Source organism: Macrosteles quadrilineatus, unplaced genomic scaffold, assembly GCF_028750875.1.
Source record: "Macrosteles quadrilineatus isolate MER2022 unplaced genomic scaffold, UCM_ALF_1.0 Scaffold_8__2_contigs__length_117827958, whole genome shotgun sequence".
Taxonomy (NCBI): domain Eukaryota; kingdom Metazoa; phylum Arthropoda; class Insecta; order Hemiptera; family Cicadellidae; genus Macrosteles; species Macrosteles quadrilineatus.
In genome coordinates this window covers 72,917,784-72,937,198 of record NW_026542601.1, presented here as the reverse complement: position 1 = coordinate 72,937,198, position 19,415 = coordinate 72,917,784, and the positions used below count along the sequence as shown (strand labels likewise).

The window sequence follows — 19,415 nt, the reverse complement described above, 5'->3', positions numbered from 1 at the left end:
TTCCGTTTCAAAATGGCGGCAGTTTCTATATTCGAAGAATCTATATTTTTTAATACTCTGTTTCCTATACCAATGCATTTAGTCTTTCTCCGGTTGAATTTTCTTACTTGTTATGAAAATAGCTTTACTTTGATATGCTACAAGTAACGGTAACATATGTCAAGGTGCACATCATTTTATAGAATTCCTAACAACTTTGTAATTTACACTTACTTCGTATCTCTTTTAGTTTTTGCGTAAATAACAAAAAACCTAATTTTCTTATATCAAATGCATGTTATTTGGGTTTGACGTGGTTTAACACTTAATGAAATGGGGCCTTTAGTGTTAAACCCAAATAACATGCATTTGATATAGGAAAATTAGGTTTTTTGTTAATTATGCAAAAACTAAAAGAGATACGAAGTAAGTGTAAATTCAAAGTTGAAGGAATTAAAAAACCTATAAAATGATGTGCCACTTGACAATGGCTTTTGGTTGCTATTTGAAAATTTTAAACAATGAGCATTTGCAGATTTTCAAAAATAATTTTATTTTTTATTTTTTTCATTTTGAAACGGAAAAAGATAATTAAGTTAACTTCTGTTTTTGCCAAAATGTTTGTCTATTAAATACCTTTAAAATGATGATAACATGACATTACATTTGAAAGTTCCGAGATTTCATCCTTGTACGTTAAGCCGTTTTTCCGTAATCTATTTGAGACACCTCTCGTGGGACACCCTGTACACTCATTTTACAAGAGAGATGTAAAAAACTCATCATTTTTGTTAACAAGTTACTAACAGTGATATTTCCAACAATATTAACAATAAATGTTTTTGACACAAGTCAAAACATTTTTTCAAGACATTTATCTTTAAAAATAAAAAAAATTGATCACTGTATTCCGTATTGATAAATATTTCAAAGGTACTAAATAATATTGATCAATTTGATTGTTGGTCAAAAAATATTTTAACTATGTAGGCTAGCTAGCCTATATACCAATTTATGTATTCTGATTTTTGTTTCTTTAGTATTCATAGCCATTATTTAATATTACTAAAAGAAAAAAAAAAAAAACAATCTTTCATTAATGAAATCTTTAAATTTACAAAACCTATTAAAAAACCTCTATTAGCTACCATGCGGGTACTAAATTAGAAGTTAACTACAACAAATTTAAAAATAAACCCAAATAACGGATTAAGTACATAAAAGGTTTATACATGTCCAAATTATATACTGGCCTACCCTGTAAGGAATGCTACTTTCTTTTATAAAACATTGTGGAAACCAGTTCTGTTTTGCCATTATTGTAAATACTGTTGTGATTCTCATCCAGGCCAAAACATAGCTTGCACTTCTGGAAATCACTAGACTATGAACACTTTAATTTTACAATTTTATAACATAATCCCTATGTAAGTAGCAGGTTAAAAGTTGCGATGAGGAATATAAATTTATACTTAAAAATTAGTAAAATAAATCGTGTATGACATTTGGCTTATTAATAACAGTCTTATTTTCAACAAATTACAACATTAACATAAATCCCAAGTAATAACATTTAAATAGTTCTTAATTCATATAAGATTAAATAACAACAATGGAACTACTCTAATTCCTACCAAATGTCAATTACAATAATGTGTAGCCTATCTTATTTCCATTTAATTTATATTAAACTACTTGAACTAAGGCTGAATGTACTGTAAACCAATTGTATGACCAATTTAACATATTAGGTAAAATTCTAGAGATGTTGTAAGTAATGAAGCGTTTTTATATTACAATTGTTTACATGTAATAAAATGCATTTAAGACGGTGTAAAATCAAAGGTCAGTGATGACTTAAAATAAGCAGGATTTCATAGGAATTGCCCCAAATAGTATAAAATTATTTTTATAAAAATGTATTTATAATAGGTACTGTAAATGAATATTAGATTATTTTAAACAGCAACAACCGCTTCATACTTTTCAACAAACGTTACATTCATTATGTTTTCGCTGCCTTCCCTAACATTCTTTTCCTCCACTCTTCAAAGCTTTCTTTGGGCTCATTGTCATGAGCTTCCTGTTTGTCTTCTTCATCCAAAGATGTTTTCTGTGAGTCTGGAAACATTTACAATTATTAGTAATACTAGTGTACATGTTGCTCGAATTCGAGCAATTGCGAAGCATTACAGGTGTTATTTTAAAACGAACAACAGTCATGATTTCTGATGACTTTAAAAGAGTCAACACAAAGATTATGGAAATACTCAAAATGTACATAACAGTTTGATTATGATCAACATTTCTTGTAATATATTACTTATCATTTTTCAAAAGCTGATCTTGTTTCTTTGTGTTTTCTACAAATGTTTCCCAACATACATAGCCGCATTTGGTTGTCCATAATAGCGATTATAAATTGAAAAAAAAACATTATTTCTATTTCTTCTACTTGGTGGTGTTCTATGACTTTCCTATGTTTCCCCAGTTTGCAAATCGGCTCTTTCAATGATTGCTCAAGAAATGCAGCACAGCGTTAATTCAGTTTTCTTTTTAGTAGCCTATATCAAATTGTCCAGGCTTACTAGCTTTTTTCTATTGTCATATTTACGCCAACCCAAATTCAAAAAGTAAATATTTCATTTCAATGTTTATAGCACACGTTTTCTTAAATTAAATAACTTCTTGATCAGGGTTGTACGTGTTATTAAATTTACTGAAAGTAAATAAAAGAAACGTCTTATAACACTTAAAACATATATTTACGCTTATAATTTTACTTACAATAGGCCTACGGTAAATATACAAAAAAGATGGTAAGTGGTGATCGATTTCGATTGGACACTCCAATCATCATCAGACCCAATAGGCGAATGTGAAATCGACCACCACTTACCATCATTTTTGTATATTTACCGTCTTGTAACAGTATAGCGTAAATATATGTTTTAAGTGTTATAAGAGGTTTCTTTTATTTACTTTCCGTTCCTTAAATTGCAACCAATATATTAAGAGCAATTACATTATCCAGCTAATCATAATGTAAACAATAAGTTCTTTATAAGGTTAACATGGGAGCTTTAAAAACCACTGGGCCAGAGCCAAGGGACTTTTTTCAAAAATGTAAGGTCAGTTTGCAAATATACACACCTAGACGATCATTTAGCAATATAATATGTGGTGTTAAATCTTAAAACAAAAAAAAACCTTAACTTGTTGTTTACAAAGTTTCATGTAGCGTATTAATGATAAAGATTTTCAAATCACAGCTACAATTATGCTGTTTGTCTGAAATCGACAGAACAAATTGGTGTTTCCGACTCCTGCCACTAAAGCATGTAAATTTAATATTTTATCAAAACATTCGTAAGTTCGAATAGAATGACGCATAGTAAAAGTGGACGGGGTAACTGCTGAATATAATGCTCGCCTTGTAATCAGATGGTAGTCATTAGTGTTGTACTATCCAAGAAACAAAAATAATTAACAAGTTCTGATTAAAATTTTTATAATTTTACCAATAGAACTATTCTCTAAATTTTGGTGTGTTCTGTTAGTTTTGATTTGTAGAAAACTGAGAACTGACTAATTAATTGCTCAACCTAACATTGTCCTAACATAAGTCCAGTGAGGTTGCACCGGTCACATATGCATCCATTGTTGCAATGTCCTCGAGATCAGCTAACAGCAAACAGGAAACTTAGGCAAAATAAAGGGAGGGGAAAAATCCTAGACTTAGGTGAAGGGGTTATAAAATATTATAATTCTTTTGAAATTAGACAAGTAGATTTTTGAATAGGTGAAACCCCTTATTGAAAAATACAAATATATGTTGTCGAGGGGATACCAGCTTAATTGGCCCAAACTACGTTGAGGTCGCAAAAGTCAAATATTACTTTTCCACAAAAACATAAACAAAAATGTAAGATTAATCATCAGAATACCTTTGACCATTTCTTCCACCATGTCTATCAGCGTGTGACCTCTTTTGCGAGGTGTTGCTCGATCCGTCTGTTCTGTTAGTGTACCCAACTCTCCAGCTAGCTTGTCCAAATCTTTAACTTTAATACGACACAAATCCACCAGAATTTCTCGTTTTGCTCTAGCTTTCTTGTGTCTAAAACAGTTAAAAATTACCTAGATTATATTTCTAAAGGAGTTAACTTTTATACTAACTTAGAAAAGCGTGAAATAAAATATATAATCCTTTCAGTACCACTAGAGACTAGATTAAATCCTCTCCTACACCCACAATTATTGTTATAAATTTAACATGAGGATGGAATGTCTAGTTTTATTAATATTATATACAAAAAAAAGGGAAAAAGTACTCATTGAAGTTATTTCAAGTATTATAAGATTGAAATTTCTCAAGTGTAACATAAAATTACAGTACCTGCAGGCTGCTAAGACAGCTGCACAAGGGTACATTGGGTGACTCAGGTCGATGGGAGGAAGTCTGACTGCTGCGTCTTCTTTACTGCGGACATATCTGGAACCAAACCTGCTAACTGTAGAGCTGTGAATACCAAACTGTTTACAAACAAGGCTACTTAGATGGCATGGTTGACTACTTGCTGTATTGACAGAATAAACATTTCATTACTATAATACAGCTGTTGGGAGTTTTAGAATATAAATGAACTTAGGCTAGATAAATTGAGCCACTGAAAAGAAGGCCCTGACATACAATACTTATTACTTTTGGAAACACCAACATTTAAAACAAGCCTAACAGAAATAAATCAGTTTTGGTCACATCAACTATCTTAGTACAATTTATCAAAATTGGGGATAAAAGATAATTTTGAGAGTAGTAGGTGGCTCATTTAAATGTTCTATCATCCTATTTGAATACAAAAATTGGGTGTAGCTGGTCCATACATATGGGATATCCACTTCAAGATCCAAAACTCAATTATAGCATTTAAATGAGTACATATTGCCATTGGTCAAAGAGATGGAAGATGAAATCATTTACTGGGGGGAAGAGGGTTGTTGGTTCAGTAGTTAAATAATCCTATAACTATGGGGCGTACAGGACATGGAGCACAAAACCCATTAAACTTGTCTTGCTCATTTTTATTTTAAACAAAGTGTTTAACTTGTTAAAACATTTTTAATGGATTTCAATATTTATTTAAGTTTAAAGAAATTACGAATTACATCATAAAACTGTATTACGTACAAATTATTCATTAGGATGAAGAGCTTAGGGTTTATTCTGAATTGATTAGGACTGGACAATTTTCGGATTACCATATTATTCAAACCAGCCTAAGAATGCTGTAAAATTACATACAAAGATAAAGCAATGTATTTTTATCACAGTTATTAGCATACTTGGGAATAACGAATAGAAATTCTATTGAATAGCACTATTCATTAGTTTTTTTGGCTAACTTCTATTTTATTCGTTTGTTTTTAAATTAACTAACTAATAACTTCTATCAGTTACTTTTTACGGGGCTAACTAATAACTTCTAACTAGTTAGAATTTTCAACTAACTTTCCCAATTATGCGGAAGCATCTCCAATACTGGTTATTTATTTCACGTGATCAGTGAGGGTTGCGTGCGGCTGTGAGAGGTCAGTGCCCTTGTAGACAAACAACGCGGGGGGTGGGGAAAGAGAAAGTCAAAGTCCAGTTGCTTTGGAATGCAGTGGGCCTGTGGAAGGGTAGTGACGGCCATTATCAACACCCCAAGCACTGATGGGTGGGAAGGGGAAATGTTTGTTTGGTGATTGATATATCATCTCAAGTGTCAAAACATTGTCTTTAGTTGATGTTCATTATCTGACAAGTTTTATGTCATTTGTTTATGTTGTAGTAATGTAAAATGTGACAATGTTTGATTAAAACACAAGTACCAGGGGACCGATCTTGATCTTGCTCGAGGTGTTTGATTTGTTCAAGAGGTAGAAAATAGAACTTATAAGCCTACAAATATTTTCAGTCTTACTACGATTAATTAAGTAGTAAAGTCAATTCGTTTTTGTTAGACATCCACTTATCCTCAATTTAGGCTACAAAACTTTTTAATTTGGACGATCAATCTATAAAATGTCCACAATAAGCTTCAATCAATATAAAACTCATGATACATAGCATCTGTTATCTGACGACCGTTATTGCATTAAGTCACTGGGATCGTGGAACGTTGCAACTATAATTACGGGATGGTGTAATAACGCATCAATTCGTGCGGTGCATCGTCGAAAAATACAAATCTCCTTGGCCTTTCCTTTAGATTTTTAGTTCAATGTCAGTGTATATTGTTTTGCAGTAAAAAACTTAATGTTTTTGAACAGTCGTAATTATCCCTTTGGTTAGTAAGACATCATACAATGCAAATGTATTATACAAGCAATTTTCAATAGCATTGAAATTGGAGGAAATTGTAGGAGCCCTTTTTTAAATCATATCCTGCGCAATCTTTACTCATATTATAGTATATATTAGTAACCAAGATGTGACATTAAAAAATACTTTAAAACAACTGCCCAACGAACAACTAATTTCTACTAAAACTAACCTTATTTTCTATCAGTTAGTTTTTCAACTAACTAATAACTTCTATCAGTTACTTTTTAAACTAACTAACTTATAACTTCTATCAGTTACTTTTTACGGGACTAACTTATAACTTCTAACTAGTTAGAATTTTTGACTAACTTTCCCAACTATGGTTATTAGTCATATTGCTTCTTGATCAAAACGTGATCGTCTCCCGCAGTTGCGGCAACACCCGTGATAATCTCTCAAGATCATAGACAATGACCCTAACGAATGAAATGTGATTGATGAATGGACCATTGGCTATGGGTAATATTCTAAATTTCCCAATTCCATACCAAATTAACAGACTTTTTTCTGGTCAACAACATTTAAGTTTTTTTGCAGTTTCCCGGTTGACTTGATTGTATTTCAGAATACATCGCTGTTTTAGCGAATTTCCCCTAAAGGGAATAAGCTATTACCGTAGTACTCATGGTAAGACCTGGACCCGGGACCGATTTACTTTTTTGTTTTGAGGTCCCTAGAGACCAAAAACACCATCCGTTCAAATTCATATATATATATATATATATATATACATTTATATATGTGTCTGTTAGCGTGATAACTCGAGCAAAAATCATCCGATTTTGATGAAATTTGGCACAAACGTGTAAACCTACGTTTATTCGAACGAGTTCGCGAACCAGCATGATCGGACTATGGGAACAGGGGTTTAATGATATATACTGTTTACTAAATTCTGCTCTAGAATTTAAACATACATAAAAATTGGGTTTTCCCATTTTTGACCATACAAACTTAAAATTTAGCATTTTCTTTCCAAACCATTTTGTAGGGCTTAAAAAAAACCAAATAATTTAGTATATTGAAGCGTTATTATGCGCCTAATGGTTACAGAGAAAATTCAAAAAAACAGTAAATTTAAAATTCCCATGTTATTCTTATCCTACTAATATTATAAATGAGAAAGTTTGGATGTATGGATGTATGGATGGATGTATGGATGTATGTTTGTGACAAGTGAACGCGAAAAATATTGGTCGGATTGGGCTGAAATTTGGCATGATGATAGCTCACATTCCCGATTAACATATAGGCATATTCTTATTTCAAAATTCCTTTCGGGCTCCGCCCCAGTGGCTCTGGAGTTTCCCATGTTAACCTTATGAGAAATGAAATTATTGAATCTTAACAGCTGTTTCAATTAAACAAGTTGGTTCTGTTCTGTGATGTTCAATAGCATTAAAGTTACAAAAATTACCAACAGGGTGCAGCACTATTATTTCTTTTACATTTATGACAACAGCTAATTTGCAACCAAAAGGTGAGTGAGCGTAGCGAACGAACTTCAACCTGGAGGCGAGTTAGCGTAGCGAACGAGCTAACCTGAAGGCAAGTGAGCGCAGCGAACGAGCTCCAACCTAAAGGTGAGTGAGCGTAGCGAACAAACTTCAACCAGGACGTGATTGAGCCATGCGAACGAGATAATCTTGAAAATTAAGAAGTTAAACGGGGCAAAGCCCGCGGGTTACAGCTAGTGGAGAATAAGTAAACTGTTGTAGTTTGCTTGTTTATGATAATATTTTGATCAAATTTGGGAAATGCATTCATTTCATACTAAACTATTAACATTTCACAACAACAAAAAAACACCTTTTTACCCTCCCTGTTGCAGCAAACCTAAGTACTCGTTAAACTAATGTTATTTAAATAGGGAATAAATGTGATATTTTTGAGGAGACATTTTAGTGTAAATCCAATCAGGCAACAAATGGAAATTTGCTTAGTCTGCAGGTTTGCTGCGGCGAGGGTATTTAGTACTGAAAACTTTTCACTCCCTCTGTAAAAACAAATTCAACATCATATCTAGAAACAGTAGTCCCGTATAATTGAACACTCCAGACAACACAACACAATAGACTGGCAGCCAATACCAAGTAGTGCAAGTGTGTAGTGCTTCACAACTATGTATACTAATTGATAACTGACGACGTGGCCTACAATCAGGAACTCTCTCCACCACATTTCTGGCGACACCACCAAGGTCGCTGAGTGTTCTGTAGTCAATATGATGCACGGTCCGTTGTGGTGGAGCGGCCATGGCGGCACTGGAATGGAGGCTAAGTGGGCAGTCCCCACTAAATAATAACTTTAAATAATAACTTAAACTTTCTTTCCACAATTCCGATATGTTTAGTTGGCTAGTCTTTGCTCACCTATCAATTAGTGTCCGAGCAAGGTCAGCCACGTCAGAGCCTACTGCCACTTTGACGCAGAGCTCGGCTACAGTGAGTGGTTTGTCCAGCTGAAGAACCTTCTCTACTGTGTAGTAAAGACTTGCGTAGTTCTTCTTTGTCACCCCAGCTACTTTGATGGCTAATGCCTATTTTCATTAAAGAAAATAGTTTGAATCAATTAAATGCAATTGCTCATAATATCATCATAAAAGTAGCTTGTAGTTTGAACTATTTTTGGACTCAAAACAACTCCTTCGTTACCAACATCTAATTTCTTTAAGCGAACTTCCCTATAGGAAAGTAGCTATTACCGTAGGTGGCACGATAAGACCAGGGACTGTTTTCCTTTTTCGTGTGCCCAAAGGCTTCTTATTAATGTTCTTATTAATATGAGTAAGAATGCACCAAGTGAGTAGCCAAAAGCACTATTCGTCCAAATTTTGATATATGTGTCTGTGAATGTGATAACTCGAGTAGGCCTACTTCATTTTTGGAATAAGATTTCAAGATCTTTATTTGTCACTAAGTAATACAAGTATAACAATAGACATCGTCAAAGTTTTTTTTAAAATATTACATACAGTTAATTTCCTGTTAGAGTAGGCCTAACAGTAAGAATGCACCAAGTGAGTAGCAATCACTCTTTAAAATATAACTGTTAACATTTAACTAACTCTAAAATAAATAAATAAACAATTCACATGTCAATGATCATAAATAAAATCTGTAAATATAATAACGATAAATCTTTAAATATAATAACAATTAAATATTTAAATATATTAATATTAACATTGATGTTCTAAAAACATAGGGAACTAATATCACAGGCCAGATAATCGTCTATGGAAATGAAATGAAAAAAAAAAATAATAATAAAAAAAATAAAATAAAATAAATAAAAAATAAAATAAATATAATAAAAATACAAAAATATAAAAAAATAAATAAATGAAATAAAAAACATTTTTCTTAAGCCATTGTTTTATAATAGAAACAAATAGGGTACAATCCATGCCTTTTTGGGCAATTTATTGAATAGTTGTATCTTCATACATATGTGGCTGCTCTTTGTTTTTTCCAATCTTACAAAAGCTAAATCTAATTGATAGTTATTCCTAGTACAGTACTGATGAGTTTCGTTTCTAGTTGTAAAATTTTTCAAAGACTCCTTAACATCTATTAGAAACAGTAAATATATAGATTAGGCAAAGTCATTATTTGTAATTCTTTGAATATTGGTTTACAAGACTGTCTTTGCGGTATATTCTTGATTGCTCTCAGTGCCTTTTTTTTTTGCCATCCAAGAGCAGTCTGCGCACTGCAAGAGTTGCCCCATAAGGTTATACCATATCGTAGATGGGAATGAAAAAAAGCATAGTATGCAGTAATCAGCATATCTGCAGTAACACAGTGTCTTAGTTTTCTGAGAAGACAAACCACTCTGGCCAGTTTCTTACACAATTGCTCTAAGTGACTATCCCAACTTAGTCTGCTGTCTAAATATATGCCTAGCAATTTCACAGATTTAATATCCTTATAAATAGAGTAGTTAAGAGTAAAAATGATATTTTCAGTTTTCTGGTTATTTACAATTAAATGATTGGATTGGAACCATTCTTGTGCAACTTGTAAAGCCACAAAAAGTCTAAAGTTTTTTAAGTTCCTTTAAATCTTTATGGCTGTTTAGAAGTGATGTATCATCTGCATAAAGAACAGAGGTACAAGGAATATTGAAAGAGAAATCATTAACTGCAATGATAAATAGTAGTGGCCCAAGCACTGATCCCTGGGGTACACCATTTTCAATTTTCTTAAAGCTAGATTTGTCTTTGCCCTGGATTACCATTTGCTCTCTGTCACTTAAATAAGAAGCTAACAACTTCAACTCTTGGCCCCTTATACCCAGTGTTGGGAAGTAGCGCGCTACAAGTAGCGACGCTACAGTAGCGCGCTACTTTTTTTGTAGCGTTAGCTGTAGCTACGCTACTTTTAAGATTTTGTAGCTTTAGCTGTAGCTAGCTACATTTTTAAAGTAGTTGTAGCGGAATTTTAGCTACTTTTCTCGCTACATTAACATTGTTTGAGATAGTGATTTTTATCATAACCTCAACCTTACGTGAAACAACCTCTTTCAAACTGAGATTTAAAAAAAAAATTAGGCCTTACTTTCTTGGCTTCATACAGCTGGTTGCAGCCGTTTCATTCCCTATTACAACGTTGTGTGGACATGGAGGCCATTAAATGAGTGTTATCCACATTTTTGGCTCTCATTTCCTTAATTTACTACTCTATGATTACTGTCAGATAAAATAAAATCGCTAGATGCAGACGACGTTTAAACGTTACCGTGACAAGAGAAGCTACTGAATGCTTGCAAGTGATTGACAGGGAAAATAGTAATCAATTTAGTTTGTTTATTATTAATAGTGTTTCAACTTGGATTTTAATGGAAACCAACACTAAACCTTAAAATAATGAGAAAGCTGGTCTATTAACCTTTGCTTCAGCTGTTGATTGTGGTTCATCATCACAAGCCCTTCCTTGGTTAGATTACGAAGATTTTTCAAAGGTTTACTAAATTAACAAAGAGGAAATTACCTGATGTGATTTAAGATATGTATAGACTAAATGATAATTGTAACGAAAAAATCTCCATATAACATGAAACTTACATTGAAAAAATAGCATAGTTTGCTCCTGGTAACAGCTCTTGTATAGGACTATTAATTCCTAGGCTATGCTATGGTTTAAGACGAATACCAAGTTCCAAGTTCTATTATTAGGAATCCTATCTGTTTAGTCCTAGCAAGAACAAGCCTACTATAGCCAACTTGTTACATAGCCAAGTAGGCCTACATGTTATTTTTACTTTACAAATTTCAACATGTTTAAATTAAAAGCCGATTTCAGGATAAGTTACTGGATACTGTTTTCTGTACCAACTAGGTTGAAGCACAATTTGCCCTATGCATAATGACAATAAAGGACGATTTCTTGACATTGAAAAGTGTTATTCATAGTACAAGTAACTTATCACTTAAAAGTTTATAGCAATGTCGTTTTTAACATTAAAAGAAAGGCAATAAACTCCAATTTCAGTAGGCTAGGCTCTGTAACACAAAAAAGTATTTATAAATAATCGTTTTACAGTTTTATTGGTCTTAATTGTTGATATAAGACATCTATAAATGAATCTATATTAAAGAAATAAAATGAGCTTTTAAAATATAGTTTGGTTGTATGTCCTTTGAACTTAATGAAATTGACATTTAAGATGCTTAAAAATAATGCAATATTTAAAAATAAGTACTAAATATGATGGGACACCAAACTATTTGGTTCTGTTGTTGTAATGTTAGGTTTATAATGCCAAAAAATTAAACACAATCTAGGAATAATTTGTTTTCCAATTAATGTTAGATACAATACTGACATTTTTTTAATGTTTGTTCAGTAAAAATTTAGTTGCAATTAATTTTACATTTACCTAATGTGCGTGGAATAAAAAGTAACGTCTTTGGAAAAGTAGCTAAAATTGTAGCTGTAGCTACATTTCAATGTAGCTGTAGTTGTAGCTAGCTACTTTTGCGGAACTGTAGCTGTAGCTGTAGCTAAGCTACTTTTTTGGAAATGTAGCAGTAGTTGTAGCTAGCTACATTTTAAAAGTAGCTTCCCCAACACTGCTTATACCATAGCTGTACAGTTTCTTAATAAAAAGCTCATGTTGCACTCAGTCAAAAGCTTTTGTTAAATCAATTAGTAATGCGGACGAAAGAAGTTTATTGACAATAGGCTACTTTCTACTGCTTTGCAACTTCCCTCGCTTACCAACAAAAACTGTTTGTATGCCAACTATAAATCTTTGGATTCAGGTCATTATTTTATGGATTTAAAAAAAGATATGGTTTGGAACTTCCCTATAGGAAAGTAGCTATTACCGTAGGTGGCACGATAAGACCAGGGACTGTTTTCCTTTTTCGTGTGCCCAAAGGCCAAAAACACTATTCGTCCAAATTTTGATATATATGTCTGTGTGATAACTCGAGTACTTCATTTTTGGAATAAGATTTCCCTCGCTTACCAACAACAAAAAGTGTTTGTATGCCAACTATAAATCTTTGGATTCAGGTCATTATTTTATGGATTTAAAAAAAGATATGGTTTGGAATTTTTGGTTGGTCTAGTGCTTGTTAGATGATAGATTAAGGGTAATACATTTAAAAAAACCTCATAATAAACTGACCTTGTCAAATGAACAACCAAGTTTATCAGCTGCTAGGTTTAAGCAAATTACAACAGCACATGTCTCACTCAAGTTAGGAAGTCCAGCACCTCGCTTGATTCGAAAAAGACGTAAATATTCATATCCTTTCCTGAAATAAAAACAAAATACCTGCATTACACAAAGCTTCAATTGATACTAGTGTACATGTTGCTCGATTTCGAGCAATTGCATGAGTTATTTCAAAACGAATAGCAATCATTTTAAAAGAGTCAACTCAAAGATTACCGGTGTGTAACTCAGACTATGTTTATCTTCGTTATTGCCAGCTAACCTAAAGCATTCTGGCCGGTTTTCTCCTTCCTCAAAATGCCTCGCTGTAAAGGCAACACAGGTCATTGATAGAGGGCCAATTGAGAACGAAAAGTCGTTTTGGGGTAGTGTTAGGGCGCATTTGTAACTTATAGTTGAGATTGTCCAGGGTCAGGTGCTGACTGCACGTGATGAGTTAAGCATAGACAAAAAGAATTCTTTTTGTCTATCGTTAAGCCTATTACGCGCCACTGTTCTGCGGTCGTTATCACGATTACACGATGTTTCGTTGTCGCGACGGAGGCATTTAAAAGAATAAAAAACAACAAATAAACAAATTATAGTTACACAAAACAACGATAAATGTACAAATTTAAGCTACATTCATGCTAACATGAACCGTCTAGGGGTTATGTTTTCACAAACTCAAATAGTAAATAAATGTACTCAATGTGTTTCATTGAATTGAAAAATAAATAACAGCTGATCAAAATGTAAACAATTATGTTCTTCATAAGGATAACATGGGAACTTTAACAGCCACTGGGGCAGATCCCAAGGGACTTTTTCAAAAATGTAAGGCCAGTTTGCAAATATAGGCGACACGCTCTTTCCAATGAGACGTCAATGGATAAAATCGGTTGAGAAATGGCGGAGGAGTTCAAGTTTCATGTAGCGTATTAATTATATAGATACCAACTAGCAGAGTACCCATGCCTTCATACGGGGTTGGCGTATAAATATAAAATGCGTATTGCAGTTATACTCGTGCTTTGCATTTGTAATGGGAGAGGACAGGGTTTAAGGAAACTTTGTTATGTCATAAATGCAAAAATAATTAATAGTGCTGCACACTGAGGGTAAGGCCCCCCATACACGGGCGAGCATGTCCGCAAGCCTGTTGGCGGACACGCTCGGCGTCTCCAACAGATGACCGAGCATGCTCGCGAACTTGCTTGCCGCCACCGCACTTCCAACATGCTTGCCGGTACGAAAATTTTTCTATAGGCCTAATGTCTCAATATGATAATTTGCATGAAATACTTAAGCAGATAATAATGTTTGGACTAGTAAAGTTAACTTTTCTTTAATCTTAGGTGACAAATATGAAAAAAGGATCAATAATAATGTTGAACATGATCAAAATAGCATGCATTCTCTTTGAGACATTCCCACAGACTTCCAACATTCTATCTGAGAAATGTCATCCATCCCCCAAAAATAGATGAAAATGTTCTTAAAATATTACCACTTTTGGTAAGCTAATGCAACATAACTTTACAATTCGAGTATTAACTTATAGGGTGAAAAATTACCAAACAAACTTAATGTGTAAAAACCACTTGCTTATACAGAAGAACCTCGTTAATTCAAATTTCAGAGGAAAGACAATATAATTTGAATGGGAAGTTTGAAATATAGAGAGTTTGATTTATAGAGGTAAGATAAATACAATTTGAATTATGGAGGTCCCAGTTTAAATTGTAGAAAGTTTGAGAGAACGGAGACTAATTAACACATCGTGGGAACATCAATAAGAGTGTCAGTTCATGTTTCAACAGGCATACCTTTTGTCCTGAATTTGAATTACAGAAGCTTACAGTAACGCAGTTCGAATTGTAGGGGTTGACATCAAATTTTGGAAGTAACAGTTCGAATTACGGCAACAAAATTCAAATTGTAGAAGCTCAAGTATCACTTTGAATATCGGTATGTTATTTTTTGAATTTTGGAGGTTTTCTGAGGGGAACAGACAAACATTTCTAATAGGCCTAATGGTTTTCGAATTATCGAAACTGTAAGTGGTTTTGAGAAAATAGTCCAAGCAAACTAAGAAAACTGATACAGGGATCATTAAAAAAATTGCAAGAAGACGTTTTATGGTTTTACTTTGTAGTGTTGGGTTTGCAGAATGACATACTAAAAGTTGCCAAAAATCGGTGCACGAGAAAATCACAATTTAAAATGGCGGCTTTTCCCAACATTGGAAAATTTTAAAAAAAGACACCACATGCATTTTGTATGAACATTTTTTGAGAAACTGACCTGGGACCACCGCCGATATTTATTGGGTTGTTAGTACTTCATTTTGATAGGGAACGCGTTTTTGGCCGCCATCTTGAATCCGCCATATTGGACATAGATATATTTTTTTAAACGTAATGATAGTGTTGTGACACATCATTTCAAACTACATTTTTACACTAATTTCAATGCCAAAATCCGTTTTTTAATGAATAAGAAAAATAATTTTAAAAAAATTATCAAACTACGAAACGTCCATAAGAAATGTATGGGGGAGAGTTTTCGTTTCAACACATCTTCTCGAAAAAAGATATTTAAAAAACGGATTTTGGCATTGAAATCAAAGTAAAAATGTAGTTTGAAATTATGTGTCACAACACTATCATTACGTTTAAAAAAATATATCCATGTCCAATATGGCGGCCAAAAACGCGTTCCCTATCAAATTAAGTACTAACGACCCAATAAATAACGGTGGTGGTCCCAAGTCAGTTTCTCAAATAATGGTCATACAAAATGCATGTGTTATCTTTTTTTTAAATTTTTCCAATGTTGGGAAAAGCCGCCATTTTAAATTGTGATTTTAGTGGTTTTCTCGTGCACCGATTTTTGGCAACTTTTAGTATGTCATTCTACAAACCCAACACTACAAAATAAAACCATAAAACATTTCTTGCAATTTTTTTAAGGTCATATCCTATATTTCTCTGACTAAAAGGAAATCTAAAAAAAAATTTTGCATGAAAGACAATGATACAAGGCTTCGTCAATGCTCAAGTTAACTTAGTGATATAACTGAAATGATATATCATTTATTTACACAAGCAAAGTTAGGGCCACATGGCCCTTATTTACACTTAACCTGTAAACTTATATCTTTTGTAAAAATAACTTATATTTTGATCATTTGTAATGGGTGACAAAACTGTTATTACTCGTATGTACAGTTCTGCAGAGAACCTAAAATAATAAATAATTGGATGAAATGTTAGGCCTAACTTATTGAGTAAATTTTGTAAATGGTATAGGCTTAGGCCTACTGTATTGTACGTCATTAACTTAAAGCAAAAAAACTAGGTAGCCTTACCAAGCACAAACGCTGAAGCGTGTAAATCTCCCTTAATTTAAATTGGTAGTAAACCATAGTAGGCCTATAGCTCTATTATTAGTGCCACAATGTCAGGGTAAAAAAATAATGTAGGCCCATTAGCCTAACTCATAGTCCGAGTATTGTCACTTCAGCTTCATATATTATAATTGTTTTGTTATACTTCAATTAGGCCCTATTAACTGTTGTATTTTTCTTTTTTCTCTTAAATATTTTTTGTAACGCAGAGATACGCATCCAGTAAGTTAATCGGGCGTAGATTGGGCATCCGGCAGTGACGTCACCGGGTAGTGGGGGCCCGGAATACCATAACCGCAACGATACGAAGAGCAGTCGATTGGTGTTCGTGGAGTAGTGGATAGTGTACCCGGCTCATATCCAAGAGGTATCCAGATCGAATGCCCTTGGTGACACTAACTTTTTGTTAAAGATTCTGCTTAGAATGCAATTTCTTCTTAACTGTAGGCTACATCATTTGTTAGAATTTGAGGCATTAATAATTTCATTTTAAGAACAGAATATAACCTTCATTCAATTTGAAATTATAAATGAAAAAAAAAAATTAAATGAAAAATCATTTATTTACACAGGCAAAGTTAGGGCCACGGCCCTTTCTTACACTTAACCTGCACTTTAAAATATAATATAAATATTTTAGGCTAACAGAATCAGCTTAAACTTATACAGTAAAGGAAAACAGAAATCATAGATACAAAAACTTTTATCAAAAATCAGTAAATTTTAAAAATACTTACACACACACACTCACACATACATACATACAAGTCAGCGACCGCCATGCGCACAAGCCCCTACGACAAACCTACCATGGTCATACGTTCAAAATAGAGATTTTTTAGTGCTGCCACAAACCGGGAACGACTATCGAGGAATTTAATAGCTAAAGGGAGATCGTTCCAAAGACGGCAAGCAGCTACAACAAACGCTCTGTCGTAATCCACGGTCCTATGGTGAGGCATACGCAAAGTTAATGATGCACGGTGTGAGTATTTAACACTTTCTTCAGCTACAAACCTAAAATCAACTACAAAATATTTTGGAAAATTGTTTTTTAATATTGAATAGGTTAGCGAAAGAATTTTGATTGATCTCATGTCACATAGCTAACTTAGAATGAATACATAGAAAGGGGTGATGCGCTCACTGCGTCTTAGATCATAAAAGAATCTTAGGCAGTAGTTCTGAGCGCGTAGCGAGGATTTGTTTCATTATCAGCAAGTTTGGTTAAGTCATTTAAGTTAGGTTATGACAGTAAATGCCAGACGCCGGACGCGTAGGCCTACTGGTATCCTCTGCCTTTTTGTAAACTGGCATGTACCGTTGGAAGTATAAATAAATAAACTGATTGAACCAAATCACACCAATAGGCTATAGGCTACTGTACTATAGGGTCGATACTTACTTAGATAATTTATCTGAAGAATCTAACATGAGTTTTTCTGTGATTTTGTTTAAAAGTTTGGTATCATTTTCAAAAGAAAATGAAGTCATGACTTCAAGCTAAACGTTAACAATTAGAAAATGTTCTACAGAGAGGAACTAATAGATTTAAAAGTTGAACTAGGCTAGGCTGAAAATCTCCTGTAAAACACTGGTCACTGGTCAGTGCTCTCGTCTAGCTCTTGCTCTTATTGAGAATTGAGATAGATAGATGAAGATAGATGACTGACAAAAAAAATGACAATGACAGTGACAGAGGACACGATACACATACACAAACGCAATCGGTACAAAACAAACAAAAAGGCGGGAAAATGGGAAGATCAAGATAGACGCGCTTTGCGCTTACGATTAAGCCAGTCCAGGGATTGAGGGATTCACTCAGTCAAAACGAAATCAACTGGACTTAAGTTGGTATCAGACTCAGGGAGAAGTAAACTTAGCCATAGACTTAGCCTATTGCTATTTTTTTAATAAAGTTTTTTTTTACAATCTGTTTTATCTATGGTTTTACATTAAACAATAAGTAAATATGATGGCATTTATATAAATAAAATAAAAATTGGAAAACATGAGAAACAGCTTTAGCACTAACAAAAAAAGCAAAGAAAATAAATTTTAGAGCTACTGTACAAATCGAGTCGGAAGGTCTAAAACATTTTTCTCTTTTTAGTCTGTAGACATGTTGACTGTTGTCTATAGTCCTCGCCACCCTAAGTTGAGGCAGCCCAAGGCCGCACGGCGTATATCTAGTGCGGCCTTTGGCTTGGAGGTTGAGGGCCAAATGGTTCGGATGATACTCAAGCTTGGGAGATGTACTTTTTACTGCAGCTCGTAACTTCTTCAGTTATTGCCACGATTACTAGAAAAATACCGGTATGGATCATAAACATAAACAAATGACGTTTTTGGCCCGAAAATAAACATAATTTAACAATGCTTAAATGGAACTGCCAAAACATATGTTCAATGCTATTAGTATAGGATTCGGGCCAACAACGTCATTTTGTTTATGTTTATGATCCATACCGGTATTTTTCTAGTAGTCGTGGTTATTGCTATTCTGCAGGTACGAATTTTACTTAATTGCTATTCATTTATGTTAATGATTACACTTATTGCATTGAAGCACAGACTTTTTGTTGGTTTATACCATGTTACACTCAAAAGCATAAAACCATAGGGGGCCCAACATAGGTAGAGTTCCCGCAAGGCTCGCGGTACGCTCTGTGACGTAGGCCACGGCCACCTTTAACTACTTTTGCAGTTAGAGGTGGCCGTGCGTAGGCTCGACGTCATGATTTCATGACGTTCACACTTTCCAGTTCCATTCCTTGTCCATTTTAGTGGTTGGTGCGAACACACAGATGCACAGATTAACAGAAACACAGACAAGCGGACGGATAAATAAAATGCTAATCTCCGACTCCGACTGGGGGAGCGAGCTGGCGTAGTGGTTAGAGCGCGGGACTCCAGTCCCTGAGGTCCCGGGTTCGATCCCCACCAAGTCACCAATGAATTTGATCTAAGTGATAATGCCGC

General features: G+C 33.9%; 1 protein-coding gene across 1 annotated transcript; it reads right to left on the bottom strand.

Moving 5' to 3' along the window:
• Positions 1 to 711: 711 nt before the first annotated feature.
• On the bottom strand, positions 712 to 18,074 carry LOC129001784 (origin recognition complex subunit 6-like). The gene is made up of 6 exons (XM_054429226.1): positions 17,836 to 18,074; positions 12,989 to 13,118; positions 8,722 to 8,888; positions 4,379 to 4,474; positions 3,927 to 4,099; positions 712 to 2,100 (listed from the first exon to the last, which is right to left on the bottom strand). Exons 1-6 carry the CDS (start codon positions 17,922 to 17,924, stop codon positions 1,985 to 1,987), a joined length of 771 nt encoding a protein of 256 aa, XP_054285201.1. The 5' UTR covers positions 17,925 to 18,074; the 3' UTR covers positions 712 to 1,984.
• Positions 18,075 to 19,415: the final 1,341 nt, after the last annotated feature.